At 38.7% G+C, this 21,404-nt stretch overlaps 1 protein-coding gene across 5 annotated transcripts in view; it reads right to left on the reverse strand.

Moving 5' to 3' along the window:
• The window catches only part of RYR2 (ryanodine receptor 2), a 572,172-nt gene that overhangs the window by 179,305 nt on the left and 371,463 nt on the right, over positions 1-21,404 (reverse strand). For 3 of the 5 annotated variants that reach the window (XM_033099500.1, XM_033099499.1, XM_033099498.1), the window contains 8 exons: positions 16,903-17,111; positions 15,905-16,257; positions 14,186-14,300; positions 12,785-12,945; positions 12,284-12,313; positions 10,827-10,986; positions 10,362-10,448; positions 7,384-7,610 (listed from right to left, as the gene is read on the reverse strand). In XM_033099500.1, coding sequence (XP_032955391.1) covers positions 7,384-7,610; positions 10,362-10,448; positions 10,827-10,986; positions 12,284-12,313; positions 12,785-12,945; positions 14,186-14,300; positions 15,905-16,257; positions 16,903-17,111 — 1,342 coding nt within the window. The remainder of the gene's footprint in view (positions 1-7,383; positions 7,611-10,361; positions 10,449-10,826; positions 10,987-12,283; positions 12,314-12,784; positions 12,946-14,185; positions 14,301-15,904; positions 16,258-16,902; positions 17,112-21,404) is intronic. The other 2 variants (XM_033099502.1, XM_033099501.1) reach the window with 1 other exon arrangement.

The following is a 21,404-nucleotide window of genomic DNA, read 5'->3' on the forward strand; positions in this document are numbered from 1 at the left end:
ATGATTCCTGCTTGAAGGAAGCTTACTGTCCAGTTGAGGAGGGAAACCACCAAACAAACAAGTAAATTAAATTATATACCATGATATGTGCAATGAAAACAGAGGACTGACATATTTACTACCATCCAAAATTTTTAAATATTATTTGCCATGCTATTGGGACAGGGGCAAAGATTCTACTCACCCACGAGTTGGCACTTCCCATTTGGAACCTGAATTTTGAAACTCATCAGATTGTTCTTTGGCTTCTAGGAAGAGTGAGACCAATATGGGACCTGACGTTACCAGCCACACAGAGGGTGTAGTATGAGTGACTGTCACCAGTCGTACCCTAGCTTTGTTATTCTCCCATCCTTACCTTCTCTGTAACCTGATTCCAATGACACATTTTTATGCATTTGTATTTTATATATTTTGGGAACCTGACTTAAATTCTTTATGGTCTATAGAAAGAATTTAAATGATCCATTCATTTGTCACAGGTAATTAATATAAATTATAAATTACTATGACAGGAGCATATGCTGGGATTCTGATTTTGGCACGCTGACATACATTATAATCTTAAAATTCTCTGCTTAGAAAAGAGAAAATACTTCCCCTCACAAAGTAAAATTCCTTCCTAAATGTTATGTTTCTTTTGGTTGTTGAGTTACTTTTTCAAAACACCATCAGATGCAAATTTCCAATAAAACTTTTCTCACATAAAATAAGAAATTATAATAAAATCCAATTACCTAAAGAGAACATTATAAATGATATATCTTTCTAATTATTTCACTTAAAATGTATAAATATTTCATACATAAAAAATTCACTTGCCTAGATTAATTTTTCTTTGGGTTTCTTTTAAAATGTCTTTGAGATATAATTTCCATTCTATACAATTTATTTACATACCTAAAATATGTAATTCCCTGGTTTTAGTATAGTAATGGATTTGTGCAACCAGATCCATAATCTACATTTTGAACATTTTCATCACCTTAAAGGAAACCCAGTACCCATGAGCAGTCACTCCCCAGGCCCACGAGCTCTAAGAAACCACTAATCTACTGCTGTCTCTAAAGCTTTGCTTAGTAGGAGCTTTTCATGGAAATGAGATCCTATAATGAATGGTCTTGGTGAATGGTCCCTTAAACGTAATATGTTTTTTTTTTTTTTTTTTTCCTAATCCATAGACCTTTTTAATTTTTGCCAGTTGTGAAAATAATATTCTTTATAAGAGAATTCTTTTTTCTGGTTAAGATCCAAACCAGTATCAGGCTAATTAATTTTCATGTCTCTTTAGAGCCCTTTAATTTAGAACATTTCTTCATTCTTTGTCTTTCATGACGTTTGCATTTTTTAAGAGTTCAGGTTGAGTATTATATAGAATGTTTCTCAATACGAATTTTTTGGTGGAAATAATGTTGTGTCTTTCTCAGTTTGTTACATCAGGAGACACATGATGCCAGTTTATCCTATTCCTGGTGATAGTAACTTTGATCATATGGGGGAGGAAGACACTTTACCCTCGGGGTTCTTTTTTTTTTTTTTTTTTTTTTTAATTATTTATTTTTTAATTTATAGGGGTGACAATTGTTAGTAGAATTACATAGATTTCAGCTGTGCAATTCTGTATCACATCATCCATAAATCACACTGTGTGTTCACCACCCAGAGTCAGCTCCCCTTCCATCACCGTACATTTGATCCCCCTCACCCTCATCCCCCACCCCCCAACCCCCTTACGCTCTGGTAACCACCAAATTACGTTCCCCAGATTAATTTTCAAACCCCGTGGCCATCCTGTGGTCACCGACTGCCCTCCAATCCCCTCACCCTCCCCCCCACCCCCCACTCCCCCCGCCCATCTAGCAACCCTCAGTTTTTCCTCATTGTCTCCCAAACAGTTTCTGATTAGTTCATTCACTTATTCTTTTCTTTAGAATCCGCAAATAAGTGAGATCATATGGAACTTATCTTTCTCTGTCTGACTTATTTCACTTAACATAATGTTCTCTAGATCCATCCATGTTGTTGCAAATGGTAAGATTTCTTTCTTCCTTATGGCTGCATAATACTCCATTGTATAAATGTACCACAGTTTCTTAATCCAGTCATCTACCGATGGGCATTTTGGTTGTTTCCATGTCTTAGCTATTGTGTATAGTGCTGCAATAAACATAGGAGTGCATAGAGATTTTTGAATTGAAGTTCTGGATTTCTCCGGATAGATACCTAGGAGTGGAATTACTGGATCATAAGGTAGTTCCATTTTCAGAATTTTGAGATACCTCCATACTGTTTTCCATAGCGGCTGCACCAGTCTGCAATCCCACCAACAATGCACAAGCGTTCCCTTTTCTCCACATCCGCGCCAGCACTTGTTGTTTGTTGATTTATTGATGATAGCCATTCTGACTGGGGTGAGGTGGTATCTCATTGTGGTTTTTATTTGCATTTCTCTGATGGTTAGCGAGGTTGAGCATTTCTTCATATGTCTGTTTGCCATCTGTATGTCCTTTTCAGAAAAATGTCTCTTCAAGTCCTCTGCCCATTTTTTAATTGGATCGTTTGTTTTTTTGGAGTTGGGTTGAGTAAGTTTTCCATAGATTTGTGATATTAATCCCTTATCAGATATATCACTGGCAAATATCTTTTCCCATTCAGTAGGATCCCTTCTTGTTTTATTGATGGTTTCCTTTGCTGTGAAAAAACTTTTTAGTTTGATATAATCCCACATGTTTATTCTTTCTCTTAGTTCCCTCGCGCGAGGGTGTATATCAGTAAAAATCTTACTCCGGGTAATGTCTGAGAAGTTTCTTCCTATATTTTCTTCTAGGTATTTTATGGTTTCAGACCTTACATTTAAGTCTTTAAGCCATTTTGAATTTATTTTTGTATATGGTGTAAGGAGGTGGTCCAACTTCATTTTTTTGCATGTGTCTGTCCAGGTTTCCCAGCACCATTTATTGAATAGACTGTCATTACTCCATCGTACATTCTTGCTTCCATTGTCGTAGATTAAATGGCCATATAGGCGTGGATTTATTTCTGGACTCTCTATTCTGTTCCATTGATCTATGTGTCTGTTTTTATGCCAGTACCATGCTGTTTTGATTACTGTAGCCTTGTAGTATAATTTGAAGTCAGGTATTGTTATACCTCCCACTTTGTTCTTATTTCTCAAGATTGCCTTTGCTATTCGGGGTCTTTTATGGTCCCATATAAATTTTAGGATTATATGTTCTATTTCTGTGAAAAACGACGTTGGCAGTTTGATAGGAATTGCATTGAATATGTATATTGCCTTAGGCAGTATGGACATTTTAACTATATTAATTCTTCCTATCCATGAACATGATATGTGTTTCCATCTATTTATATCTTCCTTCATTCCTTTCATCAGTGTCATAATTTTCTGAGTATAGATCTTTTACTTCTTTGGTTAAATTTATTCCCAGGTATTTTATAGTCTTTGGAGCGATTGTAAATGGGATTGTTTTTTTAATTTCTCCTTCTGATGTTTTATTATTGGTATATACAAATGCAACTGATTTCTGAATATTAATTTTGTATCCTGCCACTTTACTAAATTCATCTATCAGCTCTAATAGCTTCTTGGTGGAGTCTTTAGGTTTCTCTATATATAGTATCATATCATCTGCATACAATGATAACTTTACTTCCTCCTTACCAATCTGGATGCCTTTTATTTCTTTTTCTTGTCTGATTGCTGTGGCAAGAACTTCCAGAACTATGTTGAATAGAAGCGGAGATAATGGGCATCCTTGCCTTGTTCCTGATCTTAGGGGGAATGGTTTTAGCTTTTCCCCATTGAGTATGATGTTAGCTGTGGGTTTGTCATATATGGCCTTTATTATGTTGAGATAAGATCCCTCTATTCCCACTTTCTTAAGGGTTTTTATCATAAATGGCTGTTGGATTTTATCAAATGCTTTTTCTGCATCTATTGATATGATCATGTGATTTTTATTTTTCATTTTGTTAATGTGGTGTATCACATTAATAGATTTGCGGATGTTGAACCACCCCTGCATACCAGGGATGAATCCCACTTGATCGTGGTGAATGATCTTTTTAATGTATTGCTGAATTCTGTTTGCTAATATTTTGTTGAGGATTTTTGCATCTATGTTCATTAAAGATATCGGCCTGTAGTTTTCTTTTTTTGTGGTGTCTTTGTCTAATTTTGGGATCAGGGTGATAGTGGCTTCGTAAAAAGTGTTTGGGAGTCTTCCCTCCTTCTGGATTTTTTGGAAGAGCTTGAGGAGAATTGGTGATAATTCTTTTTTGAACGCTTTGTAAAATTCACCTGTAAAGCCATCTGGTCCAGGGCTTTTGTTTGTTGGGAGACTGTTGATTACTGATTCAATTTCCGTGGTGGTAATCAGTCTATTCAGGTTTTCTGTTTCTTCTTGAGTTAGCCTTGGAAGGTTGTACGCCTCTAGAAAATTGTCCATTTCTTCCAAATTGTCAAATTTGTTGGCATATAGTTGCTCATAGTAACTTCTTAAAACTCTTTGTATTTCTGCAGTGTCCGTTGTCACTTCTCCTCTTTCGTTTCTGATTTTATTAATTTGGGTCCTCTCTCTCTTTTTTTTAATGAGTCTGGCTAAAGGTTTGTCGATTTTGTTTATCTTGTCTAAGAACCAACTCTTGGATTCATTGATCTTTTGTATTGTTTTTCTGGTTTCTATTTCATTTATTTCTGCTCTGATCTTTATTATCTCCTTCCTTGTGTTCCCTTTGGGCTTATTTTGCTGTTCTTTTTCCAGATCCCTTAAATGTGAAGATAAACTGTTGATTAGTGATGTTTCTTGTTTCTTTAGGTAGGCCTGCAAAGCTATGAATTTCCCTCTTAGGACTGCTTTCGCGGCATCCCATAGATTTTGGGTCGTCGTGTTTTCATTTTCATTTATCTCGAAATATCTTTTGATTTCTTCCTTGATCTCCTGCTTGACCCATTCATTATTTAGTAATAAGTTATTCAGCCTCCATGAATTGGTGTGTCTTCCCGTTTTTTTCCTGTAGTTCATTTCTAATTTCATAGCATTGTGATCAGAGAAGACAATTGGTATGATTTCAATTTTCTTAAATTTATCAAGACTTGTTTTGTGGCCTAACATATGATCTATCTTGGAAAATGTTCCATGTGCGCTTGAGAAGAAGGTGTATTTTGCAGCATTGGGGTGAAATGTTCTGAAAATATCGATTAAATCCAAGTGGTCCAATGTATCATTTAAGGCTGTTGTTTCCATATTGATTTTCTGTCTGGAAGACCTGTCCCTTGTGGTCAGAGGTGTGTTGAAGTCCCCGACTATAATAGTGTTACTGTTGATCTCTGCCTTTATGTCAGTCAGTACCTGTTTTATATATTTAGGTGCTCCTATGTTGGGTGCATAGATGTTTACTAGGGTTATGTCCTCTTGTCGGATCGATCCCTTTATTATTATATAGTGCCCATCTTTATCTTTTAGTATGTTCTTCATTTTAAAGTCTATTTTGTCAGAAATAAGTATTGCAACTCCAGCTTTTTTCTCGTTTCCATTTGCATGAAATATCTTACTCCAACCCTTCACTTTCAGCCTGTGTGTGTCTTTTGTTCTGAGGTGAGTCTCTTGTATACAGCATATACAAGGGTCTTGCTGTCTTATCCAGTCAGCCACCCTATGTCTTTTGATTGGAGCATTTAATCCGTTTACATTTAAAGTGATTATTGATAGGTACATAGATATTGCCATTTTTAAATTTGTAGTTAGGTTGTTTTGATCTTTCTTCTATTTACAGAAGACCTTTTAGTATTGGTAGATGAGCATGTCCAGATGAGGAGTTTGTTGCTTTGGAGGCCGTCGTAGCCAGCTAGTGAGTGGTCCTCAAGCAGAGATTACACCGTAGGCAGCAGCAAGAGATGATTCCTTAAGATGTTCTGAGGTCGGCAGGGAGTGTTGAGAAGGTCCTGCAGGGAAGAGGCCCCAGACCAGCATCTCAAAAGTTGAGGAGAGACAGCCACAGGATGAAAGAACAGCAAAGACAAAGGAGTCGTCTTGCTGGCACCCTTATGGGCAGTCGGGCTGGGAGAGGAGCTAAGGAACCTTTGGAAATTTTCCGTAGAGTGGCCACGCCCAAAATTCCCTCAGTTGTCCGCAAAGACCCATAGTCCTGGCCACGGGCCAGTATTCAGTCTCCTCGTGGAAAGAGAAATGAGAAAGCAAGACAGAAGGCAGTTAGACTGTGGCTGACATTCCTAGGGCTCAGTGCCCCAAACGTAATATGTTTTTAAGGGTCATCCATTTTGTAGTGTGTATCAGTACTCCATTCCTTTTTATTTCAAAGGACATTGTGTGGATAGGCCACGCTTGATTCATCCACGGTTGGTAGACATTTGGGTTGTTCCCACTTTGTGGCTACTGTGAATAATACTGCTATGAACATTCGTATACAGGTTTTTGTGTGGGCATGTTTTCATTTCTCTTGGGTAGATACCTAGGAGTGGGACTGATGGGTCCTATGGCAACTCTATAGTTAACTTTTTGAGGAACTGACAAACTGTTTCCCAAGGCACACATTAAATTTTAAAGGTACGAAAATTTTTAAAAAGCCAAGCATGTCTAACTAAATATGTAAAACTGAACATAGCTTCTACAACCATCTTAAGATAAAAGACTTACAATACAAGGACAGCAAACCTATTTGTCGCTGCATTTTCATGCAATGTTTTCACTCAGTTTGTGACTAAACTTTTTAATGATATTTTGGGATGGAAATCTTGGGCCAAAACGAACTTCTTTTTGAAAATGAGGCCACGAAAATGAAATCTCTGCACTCTAATTGCCCACGCCATGGAAAAACTGAACCCCATAAAGCCACCTCTGGGCACTGACTATACTTTATGTTACCACTATTACTGGCTAGAATGCATGTCAGCTTGATTCCAAAGCTCTCACCCTATTTTCACAATCGTCTCTCATTAACGTCTCTTAGTCTCAGTGTTTTACTCCTGTCAAATGAATGGCTGCACTGATTCCCATGACTCCATCTCTAACCTCTTGCAAGCCTATGATACTGTGTTACTCTGCTAAGCTGTGAGTCAGACTGCAGGTGTACCTGCCTGAGTTTTTACTTGCTGTTGTTACAAGGAAAACAAGAGGGCTGAAAGAAGCAATGCACTGTCATATCACCTCCTCAACCAAAGTATAATAATTTTGTTTCAGGAACAAAGTGGTTGAGAAATAGATTTAAACTTGGAATATGCAAAGTAATGCCTCTGCTGCTGTGAGAAATGAGATATTTTTAAACCTCACTTTGTGTCCCCACCCACCGCCGAGCCCCTGGGGAGTGGGCTAGCTTGAGGTGTCGCGCATGCGCGTGGCAGACCTGTTCTCCTCCGGGATGTGCAGCGACATGAACTGCAGGGGCTCCACGCACTGCACCAGCCAGCCCTGGCGCTCGCTGACCCGGGACACGTCCACCTTCAGGAACTGGTTGGGCATCCTGCTCCACAGGACGTGTGACAGGAACTGCACGTGGAGACGCGGAGGACACTGAGGCACCGGGTTTCTGTGCTCACTCTTGAATAACCCCGCGGAGAGAGGCATCACGTTCTGGGGGGATGGGGAAGCAGAAGCAGAAGCAGAAGTCATTTGTGAGACTCCCCAGGACTAACAGTGACCAGCATTCTGCACAGGAAAGCGATAAGGAAAGTAAGATACACTACAGGTCGAGCGAAGTCAATACAGGAAATAACAAAAATTGGGTTGAAGAGCTCCTGAGAGCACCAGTGGAGAAAATATGATGAGAGAAAATACCTAGAATTTCAGGGCAGGCCCAGGTGCAGGGGTGTTTGTTTCCCATACACTCTCTGGCACACTGAGAATAAAGTGCAGCCAAGTATAACCACACATCCTTCATGATTATTTACCAAGCTGGGCCCTCAGAGATACCTGGCAAGTCTGTAGCTACGTCCTGAAAGAGAGGTCATATCCATTTCTCTCTCTCTCTCTCTCTCTCTCTCTCTCTCTCTCTCTCTCTCTCTCTCTCTCTCTCTGTCTCTCTCTCTCCTTTGTCACCCACCTCGTCCTTAAGTCACACACGCACTCACTGTCAGCTTTGTCAGGTGTCAGTAACCAGTGGTATACCAGAGACAGCTCAACAGATAAACCTGACTATCAAACAAGAACACAGAATTAACCAGGCATTAACTAACACAATTTATTTCTCCCCCACCTTCCTCCGCCACCAATAAATATCTTCAGCCATCCTACTTCCTTCAGTCTGGTCTCAAAGAGAGACAGGTCTCTACTTTGCCAAGACTTACTCAACCATTTATGATCAGAATACCACCTCTGCCTGCCTATTCTGGACCGTAGTATAAAAACCATGATCTCATCTTCCTGCCTGACCTTCAGCTTCTCCGTGCGTTCTTCAGATGGCCTCAGCCTCGAGCTGCCTTCCTATTCTCTTCTGTGAATGGGGCGGGGAAAGCCAGGCACCATTTTAGGGACTGACAACAAAATAGCCAAAATAGCCTCATACAGCTTCCACTTTCTTTTTTTTTTTTCTTTTTTCTTTTTTATTGGAGACATAAACACAATCAGTAAGAAAATTAAATAATATGTTAGAAAAGAGGTCACAGGGAAACCAAAGAACAGGGTGTGAAAAACAGAATGCAGGGCAGCAATAATAAAAGGGTGGTCAGAATGGGTGTCGCTGAGAAGATGAATTAATAAAAAAAGAACCATATGGATAAGCGGGGCAAGATATTTCCACCAGAGAAAACAGTCAGTGCATAGGACCCATGGAGGAAGTTTGCCTGCCGAGTTTCAGGAGGAGCTGGAGGCCGGCGTGGCCAGTATGGAGTGAAGGAGGGGAGGGCAGTGGGAGATGGAGTCAGAGGGTCAGGATGTCAGGTTCTCTAGGATATGAGAACTGATATGAGAGCTCTAATTTTCACTCTCGGGCAAACAGGGTTGCTAGGGTTTTGAGCAGTAGAATGACATGATCTGATTTATACTTGAAAGCAGGGACAGTCACTCAGATTGTTGTATGATAAACAGATGAGCAAGGATGAATTATGGAAGAAACCCCATTAGGAGGCCACTCAGGTAACCCAGATGAGAAAGGATGGTGATGGGGAGCAGCGTGGTTATCAGCAGTTGTGACGGGGGCAGTCAGAAGGCGGAGGATTTGCTGGCAAATGGAACCCGGATGCAGAATGTAAAGGAAGAAAGGTAAGGACGACTCAAGGTCCTGGGCCTCAGCAGCTCCATGTGCTATTAAATGACATGAGACTGTAGACCCTCAGGAGAAGGGGCTAGTGGCGGTCAGCAGTCCTGTTTCGAACACAATTAACTGGCCATACCTAAAAAACACCCAAATGGAAATGTCAAATGGACCGATATACAAATCAGAGGTCTGAGAGACTTTGTCAAAATAAAAAACAAAACAAAAACTTGCTGCCGCCTTTCTTACACTTTCAATCTTGAATTCACCAGAATATAGATTTTTTTTCCGACATATTGCAAAAATTCTTCTGGCAAGGTCCCTAAAGCCCTTTTGATGAACATAGTGGGTTCTTTCAGTCCCTATTGCATCGGCCTTTCTGTGGCAGCTGGGAACCTCACTTATAAAGGCAGAAACTGATTTCACATGGTTTAAGAACACGTCCAAGGTCACCGAGCCAGCCTGGTAACACTGTCTCTACTACATTCATCCTGATGTGCACTTGGCATCGCAACGTTTACAACTGCAGAATGAATCCAGTTCCTTTTCCCAAACTGAAACCAGCTCTTCTGCTTGAGGTTGCATTAGCATCCCCTCGTTGTCCACACTGAAAAAACTAAATTAATCCTTGATTCTTCATTCCCCTTGAGTACCTGCATACAATTCATCACCAAATCTCGTTAATCCAATTCACTCTCAAATTTGACTAATTTGTCCTTTAAAACCCCTTCTCATTTATCACTGTCTCTCCATTACGAGCTTCGTGGCTCTCCTCATCTCCTCCAGGGTAGACAGCATCAAGCATCAGGTTGTTGACAGCGACTTGTCACCACCTGCTGTCATTCTCGTGAGAGCAGATCTTTCTCCATGTTACCACCAACATATAAGCCTAATTTTACTGACAATTACATTTATGATGACCAAAGTCAAACCCTTTCTAATTAGTTATATTGCCCTAGTGATCAGAAAGAGATGATAGAATTTTCAAACATTGCTACCTTTCTTTTAAAAAATGATTTATTATATGATTATTAGCAGTACTCATAAACTATTGAATTTATTGAACAAGAAGTGAACATTAGTCCCTAATAGAAAATAACCCAAATATAATACCAAAAATGAGTCTTTCTTACCTTTATTCTTCCCAACTCAAACTGAAAAACATTGGGACTTGTAGCTTGTGCAAAAACCGCAGGAAATAATTTGGTACTTGGCTCCACCTTAGAGAAACCGATGAATGTAATACTATTAGTCAAGGAAGGGCAAAAAGAAAACATATTTCCTTCACAGCGACTAAGAAACACTTTACAGAAGGGGACCAGAGACTTCCTTTTTCTCCCACGGATACCAGATACCATCTCTCAATCACTATTGAAAGCATGTCATTTCCTTACCATGTGAACATTTTGGAGGAGCGCCCCGTTGACTCTGAAGGGCTTATGGCACAATTATTAGGCAAACAGATGTGAAAACACATAATTAACTGGTTTCTGTATCCAGTGTTTTCTAATTTACTTTCTGAGCTTACAAAATGTGTTTTCCTCCAATGGGTAAACTGGTTTCCCTCCCCAGGAGCTGCCCACCCCGCGGACCAGTACCTGGTAGTAGGTGCTTAGCTCCTTGCCGTTGGCGGTGAATGTCAGCAGCCCGCCGGCAGCGTCCACCACGCAGCCGATCTCCAGCCCGTTGTTGTTGCGTCCTTGCCCGGGGCTCATGCTTTCGCCCGCACACACCATGTAGCAGTTGCTGCGTTTGATGCTGAATTTCAAAAAAATATTTTCATCTTTGTACGACCACAGAGGCAACAGGAAGTATGGGTATCTTGCAAACTACACCTAAATTATGCTGCGCAAGCAACAAGCTCATGCTGTGATGGGAGAGGCGCGCATGGGCCCGAGTCTGTGACTCTGAGCGAAACTTCACTGACTTCAGTGGACATTCTGAATCAGGTCTTACACGTCCCTAAGTTCACGCCTAAGGGAGACAGGTCAACAGGTTGGAACCAGGTCAGAAGTGACCTGCACCTTCCCTCCAAAAACTCAAACCAAACTGGGCCTTTTTCTGAGGTTCAAAAAAGTTTATTTAATAATCATCCAAATTTGTAATTTTCCTTCTCATAAGTTGTTTTTGTTTTGTTTTTTTCTTTTTAACCACTTGTTCTGAGTTGAGAAGCATTCACTTCCAAACATTACCAAAGTTCTTAGGCAAATTCTATGTGAGCCATCAGTGAGTCAGTATGTTTGAAAGTTGGCTAAAAATATGCCCCTTTGTGGAAAATTCCCGGTGATCTGTTACGAGACAGACTCAGCTAGAATACGCACCAAACCAGTGGTATGAACAACAAACCCCACCACAGTGTCAACCTCACCAAAACCTTCACCAGAGATGGTAACAAAACTTAATCTATTTGCACTTTCTCTGCCACTTGACAGCAAATATATTCATGAGACCAGCAAAAGAAAGGCCAAAATCAGGCAAAGAACAAGGTTGAGATACAGTCAGTTTCAGAATAATCAAAATTGGCTGTGTGTCTTTACACCACTTTTGTAAGATTCAACAACCCTTCCCTAGACTCCATTCATACACTAAAAATCATCCATCATGTAGCCCATCTCTATACTGAGTTATTTCCTTACATGGTCACCTTCACTGAAAATCAAATACATCCCCAAGAAGATTCCCGGAAACAGGTGGTTTGAGGCTCCCATACTGACGTGAAGCATTCTTCATTGGAGATTTTTGCCAGCCCACTGTCTCAAGGACTAAGTTCTAGTGTTTCAAGCGTTAAAACCTGAAGGCAGGAGAGTGAGCTTCCAGTCACCAAAATGAGACGCAGGTATAAAAGAAGAGGAACGCATGAAGGACTACTTCTACGAGACCTGTCACAGCAGATCAGGGAGGGTGCATGGGCACAAAAGGCAGATGCAAATGGTCAGATCTTCTCTTGTCTCATTCTGCAAGGAAGATGGCCTTCTTCACTTTTTTGAAGGTTTGGTTTGAGTTTGGTTTGTTTTACAAATGGAAAAGGATGGCACAGAAAGTGTAACTGACTTACCCAAAGCCACACAGCGAGTCAATGGCCAAGCTGAGGAAAGAATCCACTGCTCCTCAGTCCAAGTTCAAATGCGTCCACCTGGTCTAAACCACTAGCCCCATCATGTCTTCACATTGTCTCCCCACCACACAGCCAGCTCCCAAGATACGTATCAGACCATATGCTAACTCCTTCACATTCACCCATCCTAATCCCTCAAATGGAGGCTGAATATTGGTCACCCAAGTCGTTAGTCACATACAATGTCGCCTGAACGAGTATGTGATTATTACCCAAAAGGATTGCACTACTCTTACTTTATCATGGTTTTCACTTCTAATATATTCAGATTCCTTACTCACTTGTATGAGCTACAAAAAGGACACTGACATTATGGGTTTAATTATATTCTTCCTATAAATAGAAACATTAATTGTGGGTATGAAATTCAAGAAAAAAATCCCTAGGTTTATCAACATTTTCGTCAGATGTCATTCGTGTAAGAAATTGAGGAAAACCAACCTTTCGTGCACTTTTCCTTTTTCATCTCCTAGAGTCACGGTGACTGTACGAACTCTGTCCAGGTCAAAGCCTGTGTCGTATTGGTGGAAGTCGGAGGTGATCCAGCCCACCCAGACATTAGCAGGTTCTTGTCCAGGAAAGATTCTCACTGAGTAATAGTACTGTTAAGACAGCAAAACCAGGTGTTGGTAAAAAAACAAACCTTTGATTTGCAATGTCTCTGAATTGTGGAAGAATGTTTTTCGTTCTTTACTCTCACTGGGTCCAATTAAAATGGTATGGACACCAAGGAATGACACTGCAAAATCAGTCTTAACACAGAGATCCTGAATTAAATCAGAAATAGTGGGGAAAAGGGAAAAGAGTCAATCTGAGCAAACATGCGAAATGATTTGAGGCTTTTTATACTCCCAAGTGTGTATGTATATATGTTGTGTGTACACACATAACACACATAACATATGTACATGTAATATGTAGTATATTTATTAATAAAATTATCAACCATTAGACAGTTAACCTTCAAATTCTTCCAGTTTACACAGTATGCTATCTATGCTAGAGTTTTGCACCTGTAACCCACTTTTGAATATGTTTTATCTTTCCCATAGCTAATATGCAACATTTTTATACCTTAATCACTTTGAAATAGCTCAGATCTAATATGTGAAAATCAAGTTCAAACGTGGAGGCGGGCACTTTACAAGGAACAGAACTATCAATTCTTTTTCCCCATTTGGCATTTTAGGAGAAGTTGTTTTGAAATTTTTAAAAGGCAGACAGCAAAACTTGACCTCTAACAAAGTATGATAAATGATCTTCTTTCAGACATATCACTGAGATGAAGGAAATTCACTGTACTTGGAAAAATTAAGTCACAAATTCAATTTTGCCAAGAAACATGATATCAAAATCAGGATTAAGGATGCTGTTAAGGACATTTTTCCTAAAATAGCTCTTGATTGCATAATATGCATCAGAGTACACATATATTTTTCAACTTCTCAGTCCCCAAAATACAAGCAAATAATTATTTTTAAAATAAGCTTGCTAATATGATAAATCAAACAGAACTACAGGGGTACCTCAATTTTCAAACATAATCCATTCCAGAAGACCGTTCGAGTTCTGAAACAATCGAAAACCGAGGCACGGTTTCCCCACAGAAAATAATGTAAAATGGATTAATCCATTCCAGAGTTTTAAAATCAACCCCTACAACTGCAAATTTAGCATGAATTTTACTATCTAATGATACCATAGATGCATAAAATTTATGGTGTTCGTAAACCGAAATGTTCGTCGACAGAGATGTTCAAAAATCGAGGTACCACTGTATTTGCCATGTAAAGCATAGGAAGTGACAAGGAAAAATCGTTGACAAGAGCGGCAACCTCGTACCGTGGACGTTTGCATCAAGCAATCGTAGTCATCCCGGCCGTCTGCAAGGACATCTTCAGTGAGTCTTGCAGAATGGCTCGCGCTGTAATCTGGCTTTGTTCTTCTAAGCAGAAATCTGAAATATATTACAGGACTAGGAATAAGCAACATTATAAATCCTTCAAACATGAGCATACAATGAGTTTAGTAGAGTGGTTCTCAACCAGGGTGATTTTACTCCCCAGGAAATGTCTGGCAATATCTGGACATATTTTTGGTTGTCACACCCGGGGTGGGGGACTTCACTGGCATCTAGTGGGTGGAGGCCAGGGGTGCTGCTAAATGTCTTTCATGTGCAGGGCAGACTCTCCCAACAAATATTTATTTAACCCAGAGTGTCAATCATGCTGAGGTTGAGAAATTCAGAGTTAGTGCCAGAAAGAATGCTCGAATAAGTTGCCTTCTTGTATATATAAATACTATTTAGAGAAAATACTGTTTAATTTTTAACTAAGAATGTAAATATAGACATCTTAAAAACTAACTCTTGGGGAAAATACTTGCAAAGCATATGTCTGATAAGGGATTGATATCCAGAGTATATAAAGTATTCCTACAACTCAACAACAAAAAAAGCAAATAACCCAATCCAAAAATGGGCAAAGAATTTGAAAAGATATTTCTCCAAAGATGATCAACAAATGACCACTACGCATATGAAAAGATGCTCACTGTCACTAATTATCAAGGAACTACAAATCAAAACCACTGTGCAATATCACTTCACACGTGTTAGGATGCCTACTATTAAAACAACAGAAAGTAACAAGGGTTGACAAGGATACGAAGAAATTTGAACCCTTCCAGAGTGATGGTGAGTTTATAAAGTGGTGCAACCACAGTGGAAAACAATATGAAAGTTACTCAAAAACTTAAGAATAGACCTACCTATTAAGAATAGCAATCCCATTTCTGGGTATATATTCAAAATGGCTGAAAGTTGGGTCTCGAAAAGATATTTGTACACCCATGTTCATAACAGCGCTATTCACAATAACCCAGAGGTGGATCAACCCAAACATCCATCAACGAATATATAAACAAACAAAATGTGGTCTATCCACATAATAGAATATTATTCAGCCTTAAAAAGGAAGGACATTCTGACACAGGCAACAACATGGACAAACCCTGAAGATATTACGCTAAATGATACAAGTCAGTCACAAAACGACAAATACTATATGATTCCACTTATAAGAAGTATTAGAGAAGTCAAATTCATAGAAACAAAAAGTGGAACGGTGGAACGGTGGTTACCGGGGGCTGGTGGGCATGTGGAAAGAAGAGTTGTTTAATTGGATACAGTTTCCGTTTTGCAAGATGAAAAAGTGCTGAAGATGGGTGCACAACGATGTGAACACACTTAATACTACTGTACACGTCACTGTGCTGTACACTTTAAAATTTTAAGTAAACTTAGAAGTGATGAAGATGGTAGATTTTATGTCATGTGATTTTTACCACAATAAAAAAAATTGCATAAAAGTAACTATTGAGACAGATTATGTGTGTGGTAACAAATTAGATGGGAAACAGGTTGCTTTATTGTCCCCTGCAGAGTCCTTTGGGCATAAAGAAGGACGAAGAGAAAGAAAAAAATGACACTGGGAAATCCCTTACTTCTACTGTAACCCTCCCCACATAACCACCACATATTTGAAATCATAGATCAGTGACCTTTGTTTCAGACGAGAGGGCTTCTCCTGAGCATAATCTTTGTGATTATTAAACTCTGGTTTCGTAGCTTCTTTGTCTTTGTCGGCTCGATCGGGCACCAGATGGCCATGAGCTGTCTTCATCAGAACCTCAAAGTCAGAATCTGCTTCATAATCTTCCAAATCGTTCTTGGGCCCAAAGAGGCCAGCAGCGGGCAGCCCTCCAGCCGTCGTCTTGGAGAAGACCTCCGCACACTCAATCGGCATGCTCAAGCGGTAGAACATGATATCTGTGCTACTGTTCTGAGACCCAAAGGACTTCTGAGTGACCTTCAAACAAGGGCACGTGTCTACAGTGCCGTCTATTCTGGTCACCTGGCAAACGAAAAAGCAGCAACAGTTCAACTCTAATCATCACAGTCTATTCTCTGGACCTGAAGGTCACTAACGTGCATCACGGCTTTAAAACCCAAACACGGCCACACGTGCCATGTTTGTAAATGAGATAACTGAACACAGGCAGTACTGGGTTACAGACATACTCACAGTTCTGCTTCGAGCAAAGATGTTTGGGAAATTCATGCTATAATTATATACAGAGGGTGCCAAAAACACGTATACACATTTTAAGAAAGGAAAAAACTGTATTAAAATTATAATACTCAATATATACCGATAACAAAAGATGAATACAAGTCATGTGTATACATTTTTTTGCACCCTCTGTACATAATTATATGTACAGAATATACTGGTATACTCAGTATATTCAGACTGAGACTAATACTGCCTATATAAAAAGAGAGTCAGTCATTATTAATCAGTCTAATCAGCTACTCATGAAGTATTTAAAATCAGAGGCTGATCCTGTGCTTAGATCCCACTACTGCGTAACACATCAGGGCTGCCATTTTAAGTAAGTGACGATACTTGTCCAAGTAGAACTCCCATGTTCATGATATTCCATTCCTGGTTTCTGGCAATGGTCTGATACTTAAGAAAAAAAAAAAAAAAGCAAACCTCAATATGTTCATGGTTTGATGGAACTTGGAGAAATTGAGGAAGCCGCTTGCTTAGCCACATGGTAATGTCCCTGTTTGTATTGACGGCGAATGGCTCATAGCCCTCCTGTAAGCCACAGATGGTGAAATATTTCAAGGTGCTCACATCCTTTCCAAAGTTCAGCCTGCCCACTTGAGCCACCCCAAGGCTACAGACAGGTATGAATCCTACAAGAAAAGAAAATCAAAGTCATCAGCATCATTACTACAAGACCCTGTTAGGATGGAATTACCAAAAGGATTGCTCCAGAACTCTTATCATCGTGAGATGTCACCCTAAGGGGAAGACCACAGTGGAATACAGAGAGAACTGACATAAAGTACTAACTGTAAGGGTCAGAAGATCAATATTTGCTTTGAGTGTGATCACATACCAAATGCAGCCTGTAGAGAAGTTCTCCCTTCACCTTGCATTTCTTCCGTAAAATGAGCTACCTACTAAGCAGCCCCCAGTTCTCCAGGATCTTAGGGTGTACAATCATAGAAGGAGATGCCCAACCCTCAGCCCCCCAGCTCAGGAGTGCACGAGGCTCTCTTCCAGAGAACATGAGAAAGGGAAGTGCCAAAGCAGGTTGCTCCCCCATCTTGCTAATCAGCTTGAGACGCACAAACACCACAGTCTGAACTACAGAATTCTTTACACATAACTCAAAGAAAAAGGATTGGAGGCAACATTTTAAATTTTAAAAGTTTTCATCCACTGATAGTTGTTTTAATCTTTGAAGAGAATTTTGCCTTTTTTTCTGGGGTACACTAGATCTAAGTATGGAAAAATGTATACATAAATAATATTTGGACATAGGTGCTAAAATCCTACTGAAACTTCTCCATCTGTCTCTTCTCGGAACGTCACAACCCTTGTATATTAAGCAGGGCAGTGCATATCTAACCTACATAATTAAGCCATGAAATCAAAGACTAAGTTAAAGGAAACAAAAAACTAAATCAAAAGCCATAACAATGAGCAATAGGGGAAAAACATAAAATATTGCATTAGCTAATCTAATGTGTGGCAGGGTTAGTAAATGTTTCCACTACTGAATAAAAGGGGAAACTAGATTAACTCAGTTGTTTCTTTGAGATCTTTTGAGTCAGTTGTTTTCGGCAAGGGGATGAGATGGTATTTTTGTGGTGGTGGTGGTGATGGTTTATGTACTTTTCATTTCTTTCTATAATATTTTATACAAAATTTCAGTCAGCATAATAAACAAGGTCAGTATTGGAATGCAAAATACAAGTTAAAGGACCTAACTTGTAGATAAAAAACAAACAAACAAAAAACAGTGGATCCTAAAAATAAGTCAACAATTTTCTACCATTATAATTCATATTTCTTCCCTTGTTGAAATTAGTGGCAATAGAAGTAATACATAACCCTCAAAATAGCACAAGATGATAGAAATTATACCCAGTAATGTAAAATAATTTCACCCAGTTTGTATTTATATATATATATATTCAAATAAATGGTTGCATAATAGTGCTACTGACCAGGAAGAACATATCCAGCTGTGTTCAAGGAAGCGTGAATGTTTCTAGTTAAAATTTTTAAAGCCACAGCTGTGTCTGCAGCTGTAACAGTTCTTGAAGCACTCACCAAGGAAAGTCATTTTAAATAATAGTTCCCCAAGGAATCAAAGAAAAGGATGGCATAAATACAATAGATCTGAGAAAGCTTGAACTGCATTCCCATAAACTCGCAAATCTAACTTCCACTTGATATAGACTAGGGAATACCAAGATAGAAACATCTCAGGTGGTAAACTAGTCACTTTATCTATAAAAGCAGTTCCCACCCTATAAGAGAAGCTATCAGATACCTATAAATACCACGTTTCCCCGAAAATAACATCTAGCCGGGCCACCAGCTCTAATGCGTCTTTTGGAGCAAAAATTAATATAAGACCCAGTCTTTTATTATAGTAAAATAAGATCAGGTCATAAGACCGGGTCTTATATTAATTTTTGCTCCAAAAGACGCATTAGAGCTGATGGTCTGGCTAGGTCTTATTTTCGGGGAAACACGGTATCTGCAGAGTAGATCTCTGGGTGTTTGTTATATTAATAACTGAACTCTTCTCTATGTTTGAAACACTTTCATTTAGGAAAGAAAGTAACTAGTGTTGTGCACAAAGATTAGTATCCTAAACTGTTCACTATGGCTATGTTTACAATCACAAACTCTTATTTTGACAACAAATACATGTTTTTTAATAAGATGAAGTACTATTTAGTCTTTGAAAAACTGATTGCCAAAGGTTTATTAATATATAGGAAAATATTCACCATAAATATTTCAATAAAAAAGATACAACATGTGGTTTATTTTTAAAGATGGAAAAACTAAATGAAGAAAGTTTTTACTAAAAAATTTCAGAGTGGTGCGATCTATTTTTTGCTTCTCTCTTTTTATGTCTCTCAATTTAACAAATTGCCTTCAATGAATATGTATTTTATTATGAAAACAAGGGGTAACCTTTGTAAAAATAAAATATTAACTTAATAAAATGGGATATACCTACATTTTTCTCATATAGAGATGTGTAAAAGTGACATGGTTATAAAATGATCCAAATGACATGTTCTTGAAGTTGTTGGAGTTCAAGTTCTCAGTGCTGGTGAGTGGTAAATTCAAAACCAGAAATCTAGCTAATTTGACCTTTGGCAAATTTCTTAAATTCTCTAAGCTTTAATCCTTTCTTTTGTAACATCTACCCTATATATATGCTCACTAAACTAAGTTTAAAATGTGGGGAAATGGAAAGAGACACTAAATATCCACAATAAGAGAATAGTTAGTTATGATATGGACACAAGATTAAACATGGGCAGCCATTAAAAATATTTAGTACACACCAAGATTAAACTGTACAGAGAGATAAAATTAATATGGCAAAACAGAAACAATTGGTTGTTCCAGGAAAAAGGTATTCATTGCACGATTCTTACATTTTTCTGAAGGGCTGACATTTCTCAAATGCAAAATTTGTAAAAAAAAAAAGAAAAAAGAAAGAAAGAAAAAGTCAAAAATTATTTTAAAAATCTTTTTATGCCTTGGGACAACATTTATAAGATTCAATTTAAAAGGTGGCAATAGAAAATTATTTTAACATCTCAATTCTTTAAATAAGAAAAATTCATTAGAAGTCAAGTTTCTCTCTAGATAGTGGGACTATATATATGTCATTTGTAACTATTTTCATTATTCTCCTTTATATTTTCCAAACATTTATGAGGTATTATTTTTATGATAAATAGATGCAATTTGTTATTAGTTTATAGCAGTTATGCACTTGTAGATGGTATTTTTATTGCTTTATTATTTCAGTCCCCTTTAAAGGAATGTATTTATGAAAGTGCATCTCTAAGTAGAAATTAGCATATTTTTTCTCTTTTTAATTTAAATGAAGTAGAACCTAAAAAATTAAATCATATTCTGACTTCTGAAGATGCAGTTTTAATATGTGTTGTGATAATAAAACAGCCAATATTTCTGAACACCATATTTAAAAATTAGCATATGCACTGCAGGAACAACTTGATGGCAACGGCATCAAAGACGGACAGTGGAGACAAACTATAGGTACTGCCCAGTCACCACATGGCAAAGGGCTAGGCTCAGTCACTTCCATTCGGCCAGGACTTGGTACAGTGCTCTGCAGATAAAGGTGCTGACAGTAGATGAAATTCCTAACACAGCGCCTAACGGGAGCTCATGTTCTCTGACCGGTTACCTGATGTTCAACCTAGTGAACACTAACGACTGTTCACTGAGACCAGGAATCATCACTGTTTTCCAGACGAGAAAACAAATCTTAGCTTAAATCACTCACTCTCACAGTTAAGTGGCCAGAAAAAAAACCCGGGTCAGCTAGGGCTGTAAATAACCAGACAGTAGAGATTTTAGGTTTCATGGACCTCTTGGTCTCTGTTGGAACTGCTCAAGCACAAAAGCAGGCACAGATAGTCTGTAAACGAATAAGCATAGCTGTGTTCCAATAAAACTTTATTTACAAAAACAGGGGGCAGGCTGAATTTGGCCCTCAGGCCTTAGTTTGCCAACTCCTACTCTAAGCTACTTTCAATATCGTCTCCATGTAGCATCAGGTCCCCCATTCAGCAAATATCCAATGAATACCTACCATGTTCCAAACACTGATCTAGCACTGGGGATACAGTGGTCAACCAAATCAAAAGGGGTCTCTGACTTTCTGGAACTTACCTCTGTGGAGGGAAGACAGATAATAAGTAAATAAATAAAGAGTTACCAATATATATAACATAATGTCAGGAAATGATAATTGCTTTCAAGACTGCCTGAATGTTTGCCATAAGTTAAACTTGACAGGTTGATAAAGGATCACTCGAAACAATTGCTTCCTAGCAAACCACGGTTATTGAGGTTCAATTGTCTATTAGCATGAAGTAGGCTGAACACACTAATGTATCCACATAATAAAA

Source organism: Rhinolophus ferrumequinum, chromosome 27 (genome assembly GCF_004115265.2).
Source record: "Rhinolophus ferrumequinum isolate MPI-CBG mRhiFer1 chromosome 27, mRhiFer1_v1.p, whole genome shotgun sequence".
Lineage (NCBI taxonomy): Eukaryota > Metazoa > Chordata > Mammalia > Chiroptera > Rhinolophidae > Rhinolophus > Rhinolophus ferrumequinum.